Raw genomic sequence first — 17139 nt, 5'->3', positions numbered from 1 at the left:
CCAGCCTTTTCTCCCTCACTCCCGCTCAATGCTGTCGCTGCCAGGGCCCACCCCATCAGGCCCTCCCTGGTCGCACATCCCATCCCACACAGCCTGGACACCAGGTCAGTCATGTGAGCTAACTTTTCAGTAGCCTCCTTGGGCCCTCCCACCCCACAGACTCACCCTCAAATCCCCCAGGCATTGGGGCAATTCCATATGCAAGTGAGTTAGAGAACTGGAGGGAAACCCAACTGTGAAACCCCAGCAACGCCATCCCAAGGTTACTGGCCCCCTCTGCAGCCCTTCCACACATGGGCCCTCCTCTCAAGTCCCCATCAAACCTCCACCCCTCTCCTTCTCCCCAGGCAAGACGGCATCCATCCATCCATCCATCCATCCGCTCAGCTGCGCAGCTGGTGGCCTTGACTCCCACCTCCCCCTCCACTCGTCTTCATTCACTCCTGTCAGAAGTAGGTGTCCTTTCTCCTGGTCACGGCCACCACCTCCGGCTGTGCGTGCTCTTGAGTTTCCTACTACCTCCTCCTTGGCCTCGCTCCACCCCCCCTCCTCTCCCTCTTTGATACGGGCTTTGCCAAGAATAGGCTGGTGAGACTGGTGGTATGGGTTGAATTGTGTCCCCCAAAGCTATGTCCTGACACTCAGAACTTCAGTGTAACCTTATTTGGAAATAGGGTCTCTACAGAAAAAAAAAAAAAAGTTAAAAATGAGGTTAGGGACCCTGGCCGGGTAGCTCAATTGGTTAACGCATCGTCCCAACATGCCAGGGCCCCACTCCGAGCCACTCACCCAATGAATGCATAACTCCTAGTAGGTGGGACAACAACTATCTCGCTCGCTCTCTCAAAAAATAAAATGAGGTTAGGTGGGCCCTAACCCAATGTGATTCGTACCCGTACAAAACGGGAAAATGTGGACAGAGGGACGGTGGCATGAAGACACACAGGAAGCTGGTCCTGCGCGTTCCCAGCCGAGGCTGAGCAGTGCTGGCAAACACCAGCGGCTGGACGCGTTGGCCTAGAGAGTCCCAGAGGACCTCCCCACAGCTGTCGGCGTGCCCTGCCTCTCTCGATTCAGGGCTTGCAGCATCCAGAACTGAGACGGTGCCTTTCTGTTGCCTTAAGTTGGGGGACTTTGTCACCGCAGCCCCAGGAAACTCCTGCAGCTGGGGACGCGGCCCCTGAGAGGGGCTCAGGCACCTCTTCCTGGGAATACTGAGTCCTTCCTGGCAGTCACCGACTTAAAATTGTAGCTCAGAAGTGACTCCAGGGGTCTGTGATGCGTGCTAATTTGTAAAGCCGAGGTACCCCGAGGATGTATCCTAAGCACATTCACGTCCCAGCTCCAGCTCTGAGCTGGCCCCCCTCAAGCTCCCAGCGCTGTGGACTGAGCCGGGGAGGCTGGTCACCTAGGGTAGTGGAAGTGCAGGGAGAGCCCGAGGTTTCCAGGAGTGTCCCCGAGCCTAGCGTGGCTTTTGTGCCCATCCACACAGGCCAGCCCTGGGACACACTGGCTCTCACGCATGGTCAGGACAACCCGGGGGAGTTTCGAGATGCTCGGTGGAGTTGGCCGACGGTTTCCCAAGGGTGACTCACAGCTCCGCACAGAGAAGCAGGCTGGGAACGAGGAGCCTGTGCTTTCCTGTCCTCCCTCCTGTCTTTCCAGGAAGCCCTGGGAACGGAGTCCAAAGCGCCCCCTCCAGCCAGCCCGGATCCCGCTTCCCGCTGCTCGAGGACCAGCACCATCAGATAACATTTAAGTGGCTGTGAGCACCATGTTCCCATTCGGAGAGGGGAGCCTGCAGGGCCCTCTCCTCCGCTGCCCAGGCCTTTCAAGTGGTCTGAAGAGCGCATTCCACTTTCATCCGTCTCCTCTGTCCTGGGAATAATCTTTATAGTCTGCGGTTCCGCTCCTAGCAGGAGCTCAACAAATGTTTAACAGGATGAATTTCTAAAGCAATGTGAGCCGTCGTGTCAATGCTGGAGCAAAATGACACAAAGGAACCTCGCTCAGCGGAGGTGTGTCAGCCACCCGTTCCTATCAGGCTCCTTCCAGCACCCCTGCCAGTGACCCTCTCACACCAGGACCCCAGGTTTGCTGAATCCACCCCTTCTCCTCCCACCTCGATCGCAGCCCAGGCTCCCAGTCCAGGAGGCAGGAGCTGAAGGAGCCCGGTGTTCAGGTGGAATTAGAATGATTGTGCTTTCAAGTGAAATGGAAGCCAGAGGTTCCTCGGAGTGTCTGATTGATACATGGAAGGCACTTTTCATGTCCCCAGAGTCCTCAGGGGGAGCTAACTACCCTGGAGTGGGCAGGCTAGGGGCCTGGAGGACCGAGGAACGTGATGCCCACAGGTCCACGCCCCAGGCACAGTCCTGGCCTCACACTTCCAGCAGTCTGTTTGAACACACCAGCTGAGTGAGACTCTTCATGGGTCTAGCAAAAAAAATACGTTTCTTCCCCAGCCGGCGTGGCTCAGTGGTGAACCAGGAGGACACAGTGGTTGAACCAGGAGGTCACGGTTCGATTCCTGGTCAGGGCACATGCCCGGGTTGCGGGCTTGGTCCCCAGTGGGAGGCGTCCAGGAGGCAGTTGGTCAATGATTCTCTCTCATCATTGATGTTTCTCTCCTCTCTCCCCCTTCGTGTCTGAAATCAATAAAAATACATATTTTAAAAATACATTTCTTTAGGCAGCACTGTTGTCCGTTGTTTCAGCGGCTCTGTAGGGCGTGCTCGCGCCTGGAAAAGCTTTACTGCATTTGCATGGGAGTTTGCATGGGATCGGGACGCCATTGATTGGTTGAATGAGGAGGTGCTGAGCTAAGGAATGCCACAGGCCTGCACGCATTTACGGAGCCCTATGCTATGTGCACGAGGTGGGGAATCTAAGGCAAAGGACCCAGTCACTGGGGAAAGAGAGTCTGCCTGTGTTGAGGAGCCAAGAGTCCCACAGAACAGCATGGCCGGCATAGGAAAGAGGGGCCAGGCACAGGCCTCGGGCCAGGCTGGGCTCCGGTCCCCTCGGCCACATCCATGCTGCGGGCCCTGGACTGAAGACGTTACTCAACTTCTTCCTGTCTCAACTTCCTTACATGTACCAGTCACAGCCACTGCTGAGGGTTGAATGGAGTGTGTGTGAAGCACTTAGAACAGTTTCTGGCATGATACCAGTATTCATAGGATTGACTCTACTCTTAAGTGAGATATTATGTGTAAAGTGCTAAGCAGTGCCTGGCACTTACCAAGCACTCAGTAATGTTAATTATTATTATCATCATTTTCATGTTTATTTTTAAGCTATAAGCAATAGGGTGGCTCAGTTGGTTGAATGTTGTCCTGCACACCGAAGGGTTGCCAGTTCGATTCCCCATCGGGGCACGTACCTGTATTTCAGGTTCGATCCCCAGTTGGGGCACATATGGAAGACAACCGGTCGACATTTCTCTCTTACATCTCTCTCTCCCTTCCTCTCTCTAAGCATGTCCTAGGGTAAGGATTTTAAAAACGTTTAGCAGCTTAATACAACTGTCAACATTATTGTCTCATGTCGTTTCTGCGGGCCAGGGATTTGGCAGCAACGTATGGCTGCATAGTTCTAGCTCAGGACTGCTCCAGCGGTCAGGATGCTTGCAGGGGCCACTGGAGCGTCTTCACAGCGCTGTGGCGGGCTCTCCGAGGAGTAACCCAGGAGAGCGAGGTGGAAGCCATGTGGCTTTCATTGTGAAACTCGGTGCCACAAGAACCGGTCGATTACATGGGTTGGCCCTGTTTTGGGATGAGTTATGCAGGGGTGTGGATCCCGGGAGGGACTCCCCCGGGGCCATCCTGGAGGCTGGCTGCCATAATCCTACACTGTGTGGCTGAGACTCTGACCTCATAGGAGTGCAGTGAAGAAAGCCGAAGGCTAGAGGACTCGGGAATATTTGGTATTGTTTTGATTTTTCAGCTAAATCTTAAAGGATATCTTTTACCATTTCTTTTTCTCATAATCCTTGTTTCCGTAGTACTTGGAAAGAGAGGAGGGTAGGACTTTTCTAATCATAGGGGCGACAGGGAAGCAGGGGGAGTATGAGGAAGAGTTTAAAAGTGGTGAGCAGGACCTGTTTGAGGGAGAGCAGAGGGGGAACTGACATTGGGAAGAAGAAAAAGTCTAGACGTAGAGGCAGCCTCGGCCTGTTCCCCAAAGCCAAGGAAAGACACTTGAACTCGCTGAACCAGAAGGTGAACGTTACAGGCACACGGCTTTGGCCGCACATGTTCTCAAACGCCTGCTGGCTTCCTTGATGTGGGGAGTTGAGGCTCCATAACGCGTTTCTGAAGGTGAAAAGTATTCCCTTCTAAGGGACACTCACTTCAATGCAAGCCTGCCCCCTCGGGGTCAAGGCAATACCAGGAAACGGACTTGAATAGCTTCCTTTTATCAGGATAGGAAGCTCCAGTTGATAAGAGAGTTGGAATCAAGTGTCCCAGTTGGAGGATGAGCCTCCCAGAGGAAACGTTGGCCTGGGAGATAGTCTGTGTTTACTCAGTGTGCCCACGACGTCTGCCGTTTATACAAACTACATCCTCGGCGCAGCTGAAGATAGGCCCGCCTGACCTAGAAAGGCCAACGTCTGACGTCTCGCCAGGCCCGGGAGGAAGTGCCTGCCCAGACCCGCCCAGCCAGGGGGCTCGCAGCTGCGTGGACACGTTGGGGGCAGGGGCCACTCTGCACACTGCTGCGCTGGGCAGGACCATTACAGTCACTAAGTATCCCTTCACGTCCTGCCCAGAACCATGTTCGACTCTTCCGGTTGGTTACTCAGGTCAGCAACAGGAGTACCTCATGACCCCGCTAAGATCTGACTTGGGTCCACTCATCAAGACATTACCAAAGCCCAACATTTGTAGATCCGTGTGGGGTCCCCACGTGCTCCCAATATGATGCTGAATCATTTGCAGCCCTGACATGCACTGTGCTGCTGAGAGTGGTGGCATGAGTCAGGCATTCCTGGATTTGCATCGGCTCCTTCCCTTGAGTATGACCTTGGCGAATGCACTTGACCGCTCAGAGCTTCAGTTTTCCCACCTGGGAAATGGGAAGAAGGCTCTCCGATGAGAGGCCCTTGGACAGTGCCTAGCATTTAGGAAGAGCTCATAGACAATGACCACCACCAGGGTCTCATTATTATTCCATTATTACTCCATGCCTCCTACTCTTCATCCGGAGGTGGTTTCCAGCCCAGGATGCCCTCCTCCCCATTTCCCTCTTCCCCTTCTCTTCTTTCAAAGCTCCACTCCAATACCTCCCACCTGCTTTCAATGACACCCCCCACTGAGCCGGGCTGGTGGACCTCTCCGACGCCCAAGGCCCTGGGCAGCTGTCCCTGCGGCCCTCCTGGCACCGATCACTTAGCACAGTGATGACAGCTGGCCAGTTGGCCTCGCCCACTGTAAAGTCCTCGTAAATTCATTCTTCTTTGTGCTCCTCCACATGGAGCGTAGTTCCCGGCACAGACAGGCACTGCCCACATGCCCAGACAATGCCGTGCTGGGCTTCACAGTCCACACCTCAGTCCCCAGCCGTGCGGCAGCAGCCCCAGCAGGCTCACTTTTGAACTGGATCATCTGCTTGTGAAGACTGCAGATTACAGAGGTTCAGGCGGCAGGGGCGGGCGGGGTGGGGGGGTGGGGATGAGCCGCTTCCTTTCCCAAAGAGCCTCTCCCTTACAATACAGCAAAACCCTGAATTCACATCAGAAGTAATGCTTTTCCCCGGTGAAGACCTCGGGGGCATGATAGCCAGGGAACAGAGGGGTTGCAGCCCAGACCTTCCTTCTGACTGCTGAAGTGTCCTGCGTTCGGCCCCAGCCTAGAACCAGCACCTCCAGGAGTTCCCTCCAGCTAAGGAGGGACTTTCACAACCTCAGAGACTCTGGACAAAGTCCAGGATCACCGTGTGAGTCATGGGGTGGAGTGGATGATATAAATTATACATTTGCTTTTTTAAATCCATAAAAAAAAAACACAACAGTCTCTTGGGCCTGGCTTCAGCCATCTGTCCTTGGCAAGTCACTTCCTGACCAGCAGCAGCACCCTGGTTCCTCAAAGCGTTTGGTGTGAACCCAGTCTCCCAAGCGCCTAGGCGCCAGTCCTCCCGCCATCTCTGCCCCTTCCTCGCCCTCCCTCTGTAGAGCCTCCTGGTTTCCTTGGCACGATGGAGTCTGGCTCGTAAAGCCTCAGGCTGGTTCCTTTGGCCCTCACACTAGCCAGGAGCTGCCACTGCCCACCTGAGTCACCACAGCCACCTCCACGCTGCTCTTCTCAGCTGCTGTCCCTCTTCTCTCCATCCCCGCCTGGGCCCCAGTGCCAGGTGGATGGTCCTGAAACAGTGCACCTGTCACCGTCACCTGCTTAAAAATATGCCAGTGGTACCCTGGCTGGTGTGGTTCAGTTGGTTGAGCGTTGTCCCATGCACCGAAAGGTTACCTGTTCAATTCCCCATCAGGTGATTCCTGTTTAGGGACAATAAAGTCTCAACATCATCACCGGGGATCCAAACCCTTCCCAACCTGACTCCACCATGCCTCTTCAACCTCACTGGTTGGTTCTAATCAAACCGGCTCCCACACGGTCCCCAGCACAGGCCAGAAGCATGCCCTCTCGGGCCGTTTCACCTGCCTGGATGCACTTCCTCACTCCTTTCCTTGTGACCCAGTCATTCAAGGCTTCTGTCCACTTCCCGTGGATTGGCCCAGGAAAGAGCCGCTAGCTCCAAGCACTTGACATGTGGCTAGTGACCCTGAGGAACTTTGTAATTTTGTATTTTATTTCATTTTAATTAGGTTAAATTTAATGACTCAGTACATTTGGAACAATTCAATTTTGTGATTCTACCTTTTCCACTGTATGTTTTATGAAACCTAAATACAGACCACATATCTTCAGTGAAAATTTAGCATTGAGATTCCTGCAAATGTAAAATGCACACCGAATTTTAACTCCGTATAAAAGCAAGAATGTGCTATAGCTCTCAATTAATCTTTATATTGATTACATGTTGAAATGACATTAGGTTTAGTACACTATATTGTTAAAATCAATTTCACTTTTTTCTTTTTACTCTTCTAATTGGCTATTAGAAAATTTAAAAGTACATATGTGACTTGCATTATATATTTTTTCTTTTAAATATCTGTATTGATGTTATTTTAGAGATAGAGGAAGGGAGAGGAAGAGAGAAAAACATCGATGTGAGAAAGGAACATCTATCGGTTGCCTCCCGTACTCGCCCCGACTGGGGACTGAGCATGCAAACCTGGGCATGTGCCCTGACCAGGAATCAAACCAGTGACCTTTTGGTGTAGAGAACGATGCTCAACCAACTGAGCCATGCCGCCATGCTCCAGCCTCTAGATTCCTGAAGCAATTATGAGTATAGTTCATTTAAAACTCAGATTATGCAACTTCGCTTTTGTTAATCTTTATTTTTATATAACAAAATCATTAACTGCTTTTAATCACCAATGGTTAGCAGCAAATGCTATAATTATCTGACACCTATTTTGGGCCAGGCACTTTGCTAGGCACTTTACATGTTATCACACTTGATCTTCTCAGCAACCCAGGAGCTGACATGGGAGTTTGGAGACAGATAGGTTTGTGACATTACTCGACCTAGGAGCCAGCCTGCCAGTCTGACAAAATCTACATGGACCATGTCCCAGTGCCATCCGATAAACCTTTACCGCTTAACGGTGAACTCGACCAGCTGACGCACCCTGGCACATGGACTGAGGCAAAGGCTAGGTCTACACACTGTGACACGTGACACTACCTGACTAGCTGGCCAGGAGTGCGGTTCCTGGAAGCGGCAGGTCCAAGCTTGCTAATCAGTCCAGTGTTCCAAGGGAATGAAAACTCCTGCCACTGGGTTGGAAGCAGAAGATTTTAAGATACGGGAATACATTTCTGAGATTCTGCAGACTTAAACTTCCCTGGAAAAACAGAATCTAAGTTAAAGAACTCTTACTGTTTCCGGCAAGAGGCAGCCCGTTTATGGGCAGTACAACATAAAAAGTATCCCTCATCTTTAATAGCGGTAAGGGAACATAAAATTGAGGGACTGAGCAGGATGTTTTGAATTTCTCGGAAAGAATCTCAGATTTACAGGCAAAGCCTTGCACTCAGTGTTATATAAATAGACTGCCTGTATGCGGGCGATGCAGTAAGCGAGGTGCAAGCGTTCCCGTGCCTGCTGGTGTGTGGCTTTAAGACAGCACAGGCTTCTGACTGTGGATTAATCAAGTGAGGTCACAGCTGGTCAACAGCAGCTCATGGATCTTTCTCGGAGGCTGAGAAAAATAACCAGTAATTAAAGTCATGTTTTCCATTAATAACAACAACAAAAAACCCTACCAACAATGCGATTCCACATGTCTAGTTTCATGCAAAACTTTCCACATGAGAGGCTTATTCTGGTAAGGGCACCATCAGTATTCATTACAAAAAACAACAAGTGGCCTTTTCTTATCTAGCTCACCTGAAGGGGAAGTCGGGGGCTCATGCACCATGCAAATATTGCCAGAGCTTGGCACCTCTTTTCTTATTTCTACATCAACCACCTGGAACACTTTACAGACCAGAAGCTGAGCTCAAAGTACGGAACATTTTACCAGAATCAGCCTGAGAGGGCTGGTAAACGTCCAGATGGCAGTCCGCCTAAAGGGGCTGGAAAAACAGACCAAGCAAACCACCGGCCTCTACGGTACCTCATGGTTAAGTACAGGTCGCTCCCAGTCTCTTTAGTTTGAACTGCATACCCCTGGGCATTGGGGGCGCTAGGACAACTTGGACATCTCAGAAAGAGCACTGGATTCAGAGTCAAAAGCGGGCGCTTCTAGTCCTGGCTCTGCAACCGGCCAGGCTGAGTGAGGCTTTGAGGGTGTCACTCAAACATCTGTTCCCCTCAGCCTCCTCCTGTGCGGATGGGAGGAAGGTTAACGCTGGGTTTTCCTAATCAGGCTATTGTGGGCAGAGAATGAGATAAAGTAGGTCAAAGAGCTTTGGGGCATTTAAGACATTACACAAATGCCAAGGGTTTGTATTATGGGAGGGCTAGGGAATTCTCTTCCTTTTCTGAAGGTGGGAAAAGCCCGTGCTTGTTTTATCTGCAAGAAAGGATTCGAATCCACCGATTTTACATAGATGATGAGACAGAACACAATTGTGTACAAAGAACCTGCATGTGTCATCATTCTTACTAGAAAACTAGAGGCGCGATGCATGGAATTCGTGCAAGAGGAGGCCTTCCTTGCCCTGGCTGCCAGCACTGGCTTCCCTCTGGCACCTGGGACCAGGGCTTCCCTTGCAGCCCCGGCTTCATCCGGAAGGACAGACGTCCGGTCTAATTAGCATATTATGCCTTTACTATTATAGAGTAACACAAGGTTTAACCACTAAGTAATGTCACTGATTTTTAAATAAACATATGTAAATGGATGTGGTCCAATTCTGAGTAGTCAGTAGTCACCTTGGCAAGAGGAACGCTTATTTAAATAATCTTTGCCATCATTCAGAAAAACATTTAACTCCTCTTTTGGAATTCTTCCGAGAGCCTCTGGCACATTTATTGAATATGTCTTAGGGTGACAAAGATTTTGTCCTTTGTGGATAATAATAAGTATGTAAATAGCACGAAGCATAATGTTGGTAAATGAGCTAAGTAATGCCATTTTTTATTTACACTGAAAAAAGTCTGTGACTGTAAGATAGGAAGGCTATCTTTCTTTTCGTTCCACAGAGCAGTTACAAATAGATTCCAGGAATGGGCAGAATTGTTGCAAAGGGCTTGTTCTATCCTAAGGCAATCACATTAGAGGAGAAAAGCCATTTGGATGTATTTCTACATTTTTAGTCACACCTTCATTATTCATCTGGCAAAACTGCATTAGACTGCGCTCCTAGAAAGGGCATTGCAACTAACCAACTGTTCAATCATTATATCCCAGCTTCTTGGGCTTCTGAATCCCTCATTTGCATTTGAATTAATTGCCTAGCAATACAAATGTTTCCAATGAATTAACATCTGGGGCTAGTGGAAATATACACCCAGCAGATTCAATTCTAATCAATAGATTCTCTACTCACTTAAAAAGTTTAGATTTTTTTTCAGTTATGAAAAATTTGTCTGAAAATTAAAATATCACTAATATATTAATCTGCTAGAGTAGATTTGCTTCTGATGCAAACAATTTAAATTGCTATTATTATTTTAAAACAAACACAATCACCCTTTTACTCATGAATATTGCACACTGTGGGCACTTCAGTGTTAAATGATGCCAATGACTTTTCTTTCATGGAAATTATTATTTTACCTACCTCATTTTTTTATTGTGATAAAATTCACACATCTAATTCATTATTTGATCATTTTAAAGTGAATAGTTCGTGGTATGTAGTACATTCACAGTGTTCTGCAACCAGCACCCCTATCTAGTTCCTAAATATTTTCATCACCCCCAAAGGAAACCCTGGACCCATTAAGCAGCCATTCCCCATTCTTTCCTCCTCCTAGTCCTAGGCAACTACTTATCTGCTGTTTCCATGGGTTCGCCTATTCTGGCCATTTCATATAAATGGAACATCTCAATATGTGGCCTTTGTATATAGCATAATGCTTCCAGGGTTCATCCATGTTGTAGCATGTCAGTACTTCATTCCTTTTTATGGCTGAATAACCCCACAGCATGGATGTACTACATGTGTCTACCCATTCATCCGTTGATGGATAGATGGGTTGTTCTCACCTTATGGCTATTCTAAATAATGCTGCCATGAACATAGGTATACGATTTTTTCTTTGAATGCCTGTTTTCCATTCTTCTGGCTACCTACCCAGGAGTGGAATTGCTGGGTCTTATGGCAGTACTATGTTTAATTTTCTGAGAAAGCACCAAACCTCTAACTCATTTTTACACTTACCATCGCAAGGTGGCTAATTACCAGACAGAGGCAGTCGGACTCCTGCAGCCAAACCCAGGCTGGGCTCCAAGAGGGCTCTCTGTCAGAAACACTGAGCCAAGCTTGTTCCAGCACAGGTTCCAGGCAGGGCTTTGAACAGCTTTCTCTGCTGCTCTGCAAGTCACAGCACGAACTGGCTGGGCAGGAATACCTTCCTGCCTCCGAGGCATCCTTGCTTCCTCCATTATGTTGCGCACGCTTTTGGAAAAGAAAAATAAAATAAAATAGGTAACTACCTAACTCCCAGGCTTTCCTCCTCCCATTTTTGTAGAATTCAGATGAGAATCTGGAGTGCACGTAGACATGCTGCTTGGCAGCCAATGATAGGCCCCTGTCCTGGGCAGCGTTAGTCTTTCCATGGTTGGAGGACAGAGCCTCCCAAATACCAGTGAGACAATAGAAGGGAAGACTTTTACCACAGCCCAGAGATTCTGACCCTGTCAACCCATAGACACCGTGCTGAACCTACCCCACTGGGTATATTGTAGATGTCTATCCTATGGGGCTGACCAGGACAATGGGAGATAGTTCTACTACAGGCATTGTTTACTGCAGCCAATGCACTGAGTCATGAGGTCCGTTGCCATTAAACCAACCCTGACAGTAACTGATTAGCAGTGATTTATTTATTTTTTTAACTTAAACCTGTTTCATGAGCTTCTCAGATTGTTGACCTCTAACCTCAAGAGCCTAACACATAGGTGGTTTCTGAGCTACAGGAGGCTGAATCAAGGAGCATTATGGTAGCACTGCCCAAAACAGAGACAGACCAAAACGGCTTTTTCCACTTGAAAGTAAACACTGAGAATGAAGAAGTTAGTATCTGGGTTCCTTGCTAGCAGTCTGCCAGCCCAGCTGTCACTTGCTTCTGGTCTCCTGGCAGCCCCTTCAGGTGTCCTGGCCTGAATCTACTGTTAGGACAGAAAAAAAAGTCCCTTGGCTGATCATATCCTCTGTAATCTGGCAGGAAACCTAAAGTTTGCCGGCTGCCGTCCCGGGTCTGTTTGCTTATCTGCTTCCTTGTAGGGAAGAGCCTGCATCACAGTGTCCGGTTTAGGGGGATTTTCACTATGACCTCACCCTGCTGCAGCTAACATCCACTGATCTCCGCACCGCAGCTCGCAGCTCGCAGCTCGCAGCTCGGGAGGGAATCCACATTCATGAGACATTAACCAAGGCCTCCTAGCACATCTCAGATTAACTCCAGCTCCAGTTCTTTCTCAATCGGGGAAGCGTGGGAGGGAGGGTCTTTCAGGGGTCTGAGAATGCCAAAAAGAGCAGGGTGGGCGGATTGACGAGGTTTGGTTAAAGTTCAGGGCTTGGGAGAGCAGGATGTCAAGGAGCCACCGTAAGAAAGTGCACCAAAAACCTTTTAGGCTCGCGCCCGCTGTTTGAATGAAGCCAATGGCTTCGAAATAAGGCGCGCCCCCGGCGCCCTCGGAGATCACCTGACCACAGCGGGGCGCGCACGCGAGCCAGAGCGTGACTGGCTGGCCCGGGGCGGGAGGCTAGAGGGAGGCGCTGCGTGCGTGCGCGTCCCCGGGAGACAGCGTGCGCGTGCGCGCCGCGGGGCCACCGCCCCTCCCGGGCCCGCCCTTCTTCCCTCCCTCCCCAGCTCGCCCGGCCCGCCCTGCCCGGCCCGCCCTGCTAGTCAGTTCGCTCCTTCCCTCCCTCCCCCGGCGCGCTCCGGCCGCCGCAGCGCTCCCCGCCCTCGAGCCGCGGTGCCGGAGTCGCCCGGCGCCCGAAGAAGAGGTGGAGGGAGCCGGAGAGGCCCGCCGAGGCGGCGGCGGCGGCGGCAAGATGGCGGACTTCCTGCCGTCGCGGTCCGTGCTGTCCGTGTGCTTCCCCGGCTGCGTGCTGACGAGCGGCGAGGCCGAGCAGCAGCGCAAGTCCAAGGAGATCGACAAATGCCTGTCCCGGGAGAAGACCTATGTGAAGCGGCTGGTGAAGATCCTGCTGCTGGGCGCGGGCGAGAGCGGCAAGTCCACCTTCCTGAAGCAGATGCGGATCATCCACGGGCAGGACTTCGACCAGCGCGCGCGCGAGGAGTTCCGCCCCACCATCTACAGCAACGTGATCAAAGGTGCGGGGCGGGGGTCGGCGCGGGGGGCCGGGGGCCGGGCCCCGGGGAAACGCAGGGCGGGCACCGCCCTCGTTCTCGGGCTCAGTCCCCGGCGGAGGACCGGGCCCAGCGGGCGGGCGGGAAGGGGGCGCGCCCGGGGCACAGCTCCTGCTGCACGGGGTGCCCCGTTCTCCATGGAGAGGGAATGCCCTAGGGCTCCCCGCTTTCCTTCTTGTTGCCCGGGTTGGGGGGCACGGCTGGTCTCCCACCCCGCCCTCCGACAGGGAAGTGAAGAGAGCCGGGTGCCCAGATGAGGCAGGAAGACCTGAAAGCCAACCCCAGACCCTCCACCCCCACCCCGGGCCCGGACGCTGTCTGCCCAGCCTCCCCGCCCCTGGTGGGTGACCCGAGTCACATGGGGTCGGTCTGCTCCCGACTCCCTGCTTCCTTGGGCGCCTCCTGAGTGAGAAAGGGAGTTCTGGAACCGTCGCGATCTGGAAACTTTTTTGCCGAGACTTGTCAAGGGCAAAGGGTGACAGTCTCTGGGTCCTCTTGGACAAGGATATGAAACTTGAGGGTGTCATGTTTGCTGTGCAGGTACCAGGGGAGAGTAGACCCGTTATAGTTAGTTTTAAAAAATTAGCATCAGTGGTTTTTCGGCCCAGTGTCAGGGCTGGGCAGGATGTTTGCCTGTAATCCTATGAACACGTTTCTCTCTCTCTCTCCCTCTCTCTCTCTCTCTCTCTCTCTCTCTCTCTCTCTCTCTCTCAATAATTTGAGGGGGGACGCACCACAACTTGCTTCAGTTATTTAAATGAAATTGTGCATTGATATAAAGAACCTTTGACCTAAAAATGATGTGGAGCCTGTACAGGTAGTCCATGAATCAGTGTCAGCTTGGATCGTAGGCTCTGCTATTTGACATTATTTTAAAAATTAAAGTTATACTTTGTTCTTAAGTGAAAAATACACTAGAATTTTATTTCTGGGATTTCAAAGAATTAGAGAAGATGGTTTTCATTTTGCCATTTGAGCGATAGGTAGCACGTATTTTTCTTACCACCAGATATTTTCTATTTTATAAAAGACATTTTGGCAAACTTGAGATACAGAGTCTGGTCCTTCAGGTGCATCCAGATTCTCTTTATTTCATCTGGGTAGGAGTTTGCAACAGATTTCAGGTCTTTTCAGTATTTTTTAAATGGAGGTTTTTTTGTTGGGGAAGTACTTAAGCAGCTCCTTTGGGTCACTTTTTTTCTCCCAGGACTGAGTAGAGGAAGACTGTCTGGGTGTGTGTGTATGGGGCGGTGTGTGGGGGGGGGGGGGACGGGACGGAAGGTTAATGACTGAGAAGAGCACTAGGCGGGGAGCTCCCAGACCACAGTGAGCTCCCAGTCCTAGCACCACTGCAGTTAAGCTGTACAAAACAGCGGTATTTATCCCATCTTAATGTTTAGCACAAAAGTAATTAAGGTCTTTTTCAAGGCCGCAGACTCCACCTTGCCAATTCTTAATTCAAGGTACCTTTGTATCCTGATGTAGCTGAATTCAGGAATTATGTCAATGAATAGAGTCGACATGTTAACTGATTACGAGCCAGGTAAATACCTGGTTCTTAACTGTGCCTATTTTGAGCATTGAGTATGAGATGCTAGACATCTACTTTTTTTGAATTGGCATGATCCGAAAATTGACAGCACAGCACTTTTTCAGTTATCCAAACAAATGAGTTCTTGATAGTTAGGTGACTGTTTGATGGACCAAAGATAACAGTGTAGTGATAGAGTTACTGGGCCTGAATTAATCTCTGTGAGTTGAAATCTCTGTTTTTATCCCTTTTTTTTTTTTGCATTTGGTCTTTCTTTTAGGGAACGCTAATGCCATCCTGTGACTTATACTGATGTGAAGCTTGCTTGACATGGGACTTTTTTGAGTTTCGAATGTGTTCCTAAAAGACTCAGTGTTGGGTTAAGCAGGATGCTCAGGGACCAAACAACTTGGCATTTCGTAAATGAGTGTCTTTTTGAGGGGCTCAGGAAACTTTGCAGCTGTTTTCTTCAGAGCCTGGACATCAGTCTGTGCAGCTTTTTATTTTTTCTCTTGTGACTGACTACCTTCTACCTCAGAAGTTATTTTATAAATGAGAACATGCTAAAATCCTTCAGAAAAAGCAATTGTTTCATACTACATGCTTTTCAATGCTCTAATTTTATGACTGTAAATAACTTAGTTTTTTTAAACTCTGAGAAGTTACAGATGTCTGTTTTGATATTGGTCTCCATCTTTGGTGGAGGTAGGTCTGGAGTAGTAAAGAAGTTTAAGAAAATAATACTGGAATAGAATCTTTGAGAATCTAATGATTCCTATCACACTTCTTTTTTTTTTAACAAAGGTATGAGGGTGCTGGTAGATGCTCGAGAGAAGCTTCATATTCCTTGGGGAGATAACTCAAACCAACTCAATGGAGACAAGATGATGTCATTTGACACCCGTTCACCGTTGGTGGCCCAGGGACTGGTGGAAACTCGAGTTTTTTTACAATATCTTCCTGCTATAAGAGCATTATGGGCAGACAGCGGCATACAGAATGCCTATGACCGACGTCGAGAATTTCAACTGGTAAGAGATTTGTTAAAATGCTGTGGTTTTATTTGAATGACATTTATTATCTGAGAGTTACCCTTTTCACTGACTTCCACAATGTAATATATCTGTGCAGAATTTTAGCCTTAGAAATTGGGGTTGCTATATAGATGAGCTGTTTACTAGCAAGGTAAAAATAAGGCAAACCCCATAGATTTAGTGAAGCTGTGATAGTTAATTGATCATTTTTTCTTTTTGAAAGTAAGGTAACGATTTTCATAAGCACTGCTACATTTGTTCAGCTTTTGAAAATAATTACCTCTCAATTATAGCAATAATATTCACCCTTTTAAAAAAATCAACCTTTTACTCTTGGACTAAGAGTTCAATAACTGAACTAGGTTCAACTGTGCTATTTGGTCTTTAGAAGTACTCATTTTTTATGATACAGATTAATATAGTGAGAGATTAAAGCCCTTAATAATATTTAACTGTCATTGTGCTTTTCATATATTTGCATTCTGTTTTTGCATGTATGTTTTTTTTAAAGCTTCTAAGCACATTTTACAAAATGAGTTTTTTATTTTTTCAAAGGAAATTTTCTGGACCCACTAAGTGGGTGTCCTATTCCATTTGGGCTGTAATAACAAACTATGATAGACTTAAAAACAACAGAAATGCATTTCTCACATTAGAGGTTGAGAAGGTCATGATCAAGGTGCTGGCAGATTCAGTGTCTAGTGAGGGCCCACTTCCTGTTTCATAAATGGCCACCTTCCTGCTATGTCCTCACTTGGCTAAAATGTATCTTTTTAACAAACAAACAAATCTTCATTATTTCATCTAAGTTATTAGGTATCTGTTTTACATGGAAGCACCTAGATTTGATTTTATATTTATTTTTTCTACTTTGTCTTAAACAAGACCATAAAACTTTGTAGCTGTTATAGAGGGTGGAAGAGAAAGGATCTGATCTAGGTTAAAGATACAAAAGTAATAACTAAGATTTTTTGTTTAAATCAAGTGTTTTGTAAATTAATTGTGAATGCTTTGATTGTATTCTGGGTTTTATTTGCCAAAGACTGGAAAAATCCCAGGAATGATAGCAATCTAGACTGTATACAATTTGGAACTAAGATCTGAAGTGTTATTGTACTATGATCAAAATAAAGGGACCATTACAAGTAAAACTGCTTAGAATGTTGTTTGGTGGTGTCACTAGCATTAAAGCTATCAATATTTATGGGTGTGGCTACAAAATGGTGTACAGCCAGCAGTCTTTGCCATTACAGTTTGTACTCAGAAGCAGTCTTAGCTCTTAGAAGTTCTAAAAAAGTGTTTATGATAACTTTGTATAACACTGATACTTAGATCTGTCTCTGAATTATGGCTCTCATGTGTGTCATACAGTCTAGCACTTGGCTATGTGCTATCTTGTATAGTTCTCTCCTTTGGTGTGTGTGTCTTGTCAAGTAATTTGTCCATTAA

General features: G+C 48.5%; 1 protein-coding gene and 1 long non-coding RNA gene across 2 annotated transcripts in view; one reads left to right on the top strand and one right to left on the bottom strand.

Moving 5' to 3' along the window:
• Positions 1–7450: 7450 nt before the first annotated feature.
• Positions 7451–12388, bottom strand: LOC308253480. Its single transcript, XR_013961141.1, has 3 exons — positions 12087–12388; positions 10968–11204; positions 7451–8335 (listed from the first exon to the last, which is right to left on the bottom strand). It is a non-coding gene; the product is annotated as an uncharacterized lncRNA (long non-coding RNA).
• A 183-nt stretch (positions 12389–12571) lies between these two features.
• Positions 12572–17139, top strand: part of GNA13 (G protein subunit alpha 13) — a 32370-nt gene continuing 27802 nt past the window's right edge. Inside the window, exons 1-2 of the mRNA XM_080679037.1 lie at positions 12572–13089; positions 15461–15687. Of these exons, the coding sequence (XP_080535163.1) occupies positions 12807–13089; positions 15461–15687 (510 nt within the window). The 5' untranslated portion in view covers positions 12572–12806. The remainder of the gene's footprint in view (positions 13090–15460; positions 15688–17139) is intronic.

Source organism: Plecotus auritus (assembly GCF_963455305.1).
Source record: "Plecotus auritus genome assembly, chromosome: 7".
In the NCBI taxonomy this organism is placed as follows: Eukaryota; Metazoa; Chordata; class Mammalia; order Chiroptera; family Vespertilionidae; genus Plecotus; species Plecotus auritus.
This window is presented reverse-complemented; position numbering and strand designations above follow the sequence as displayed.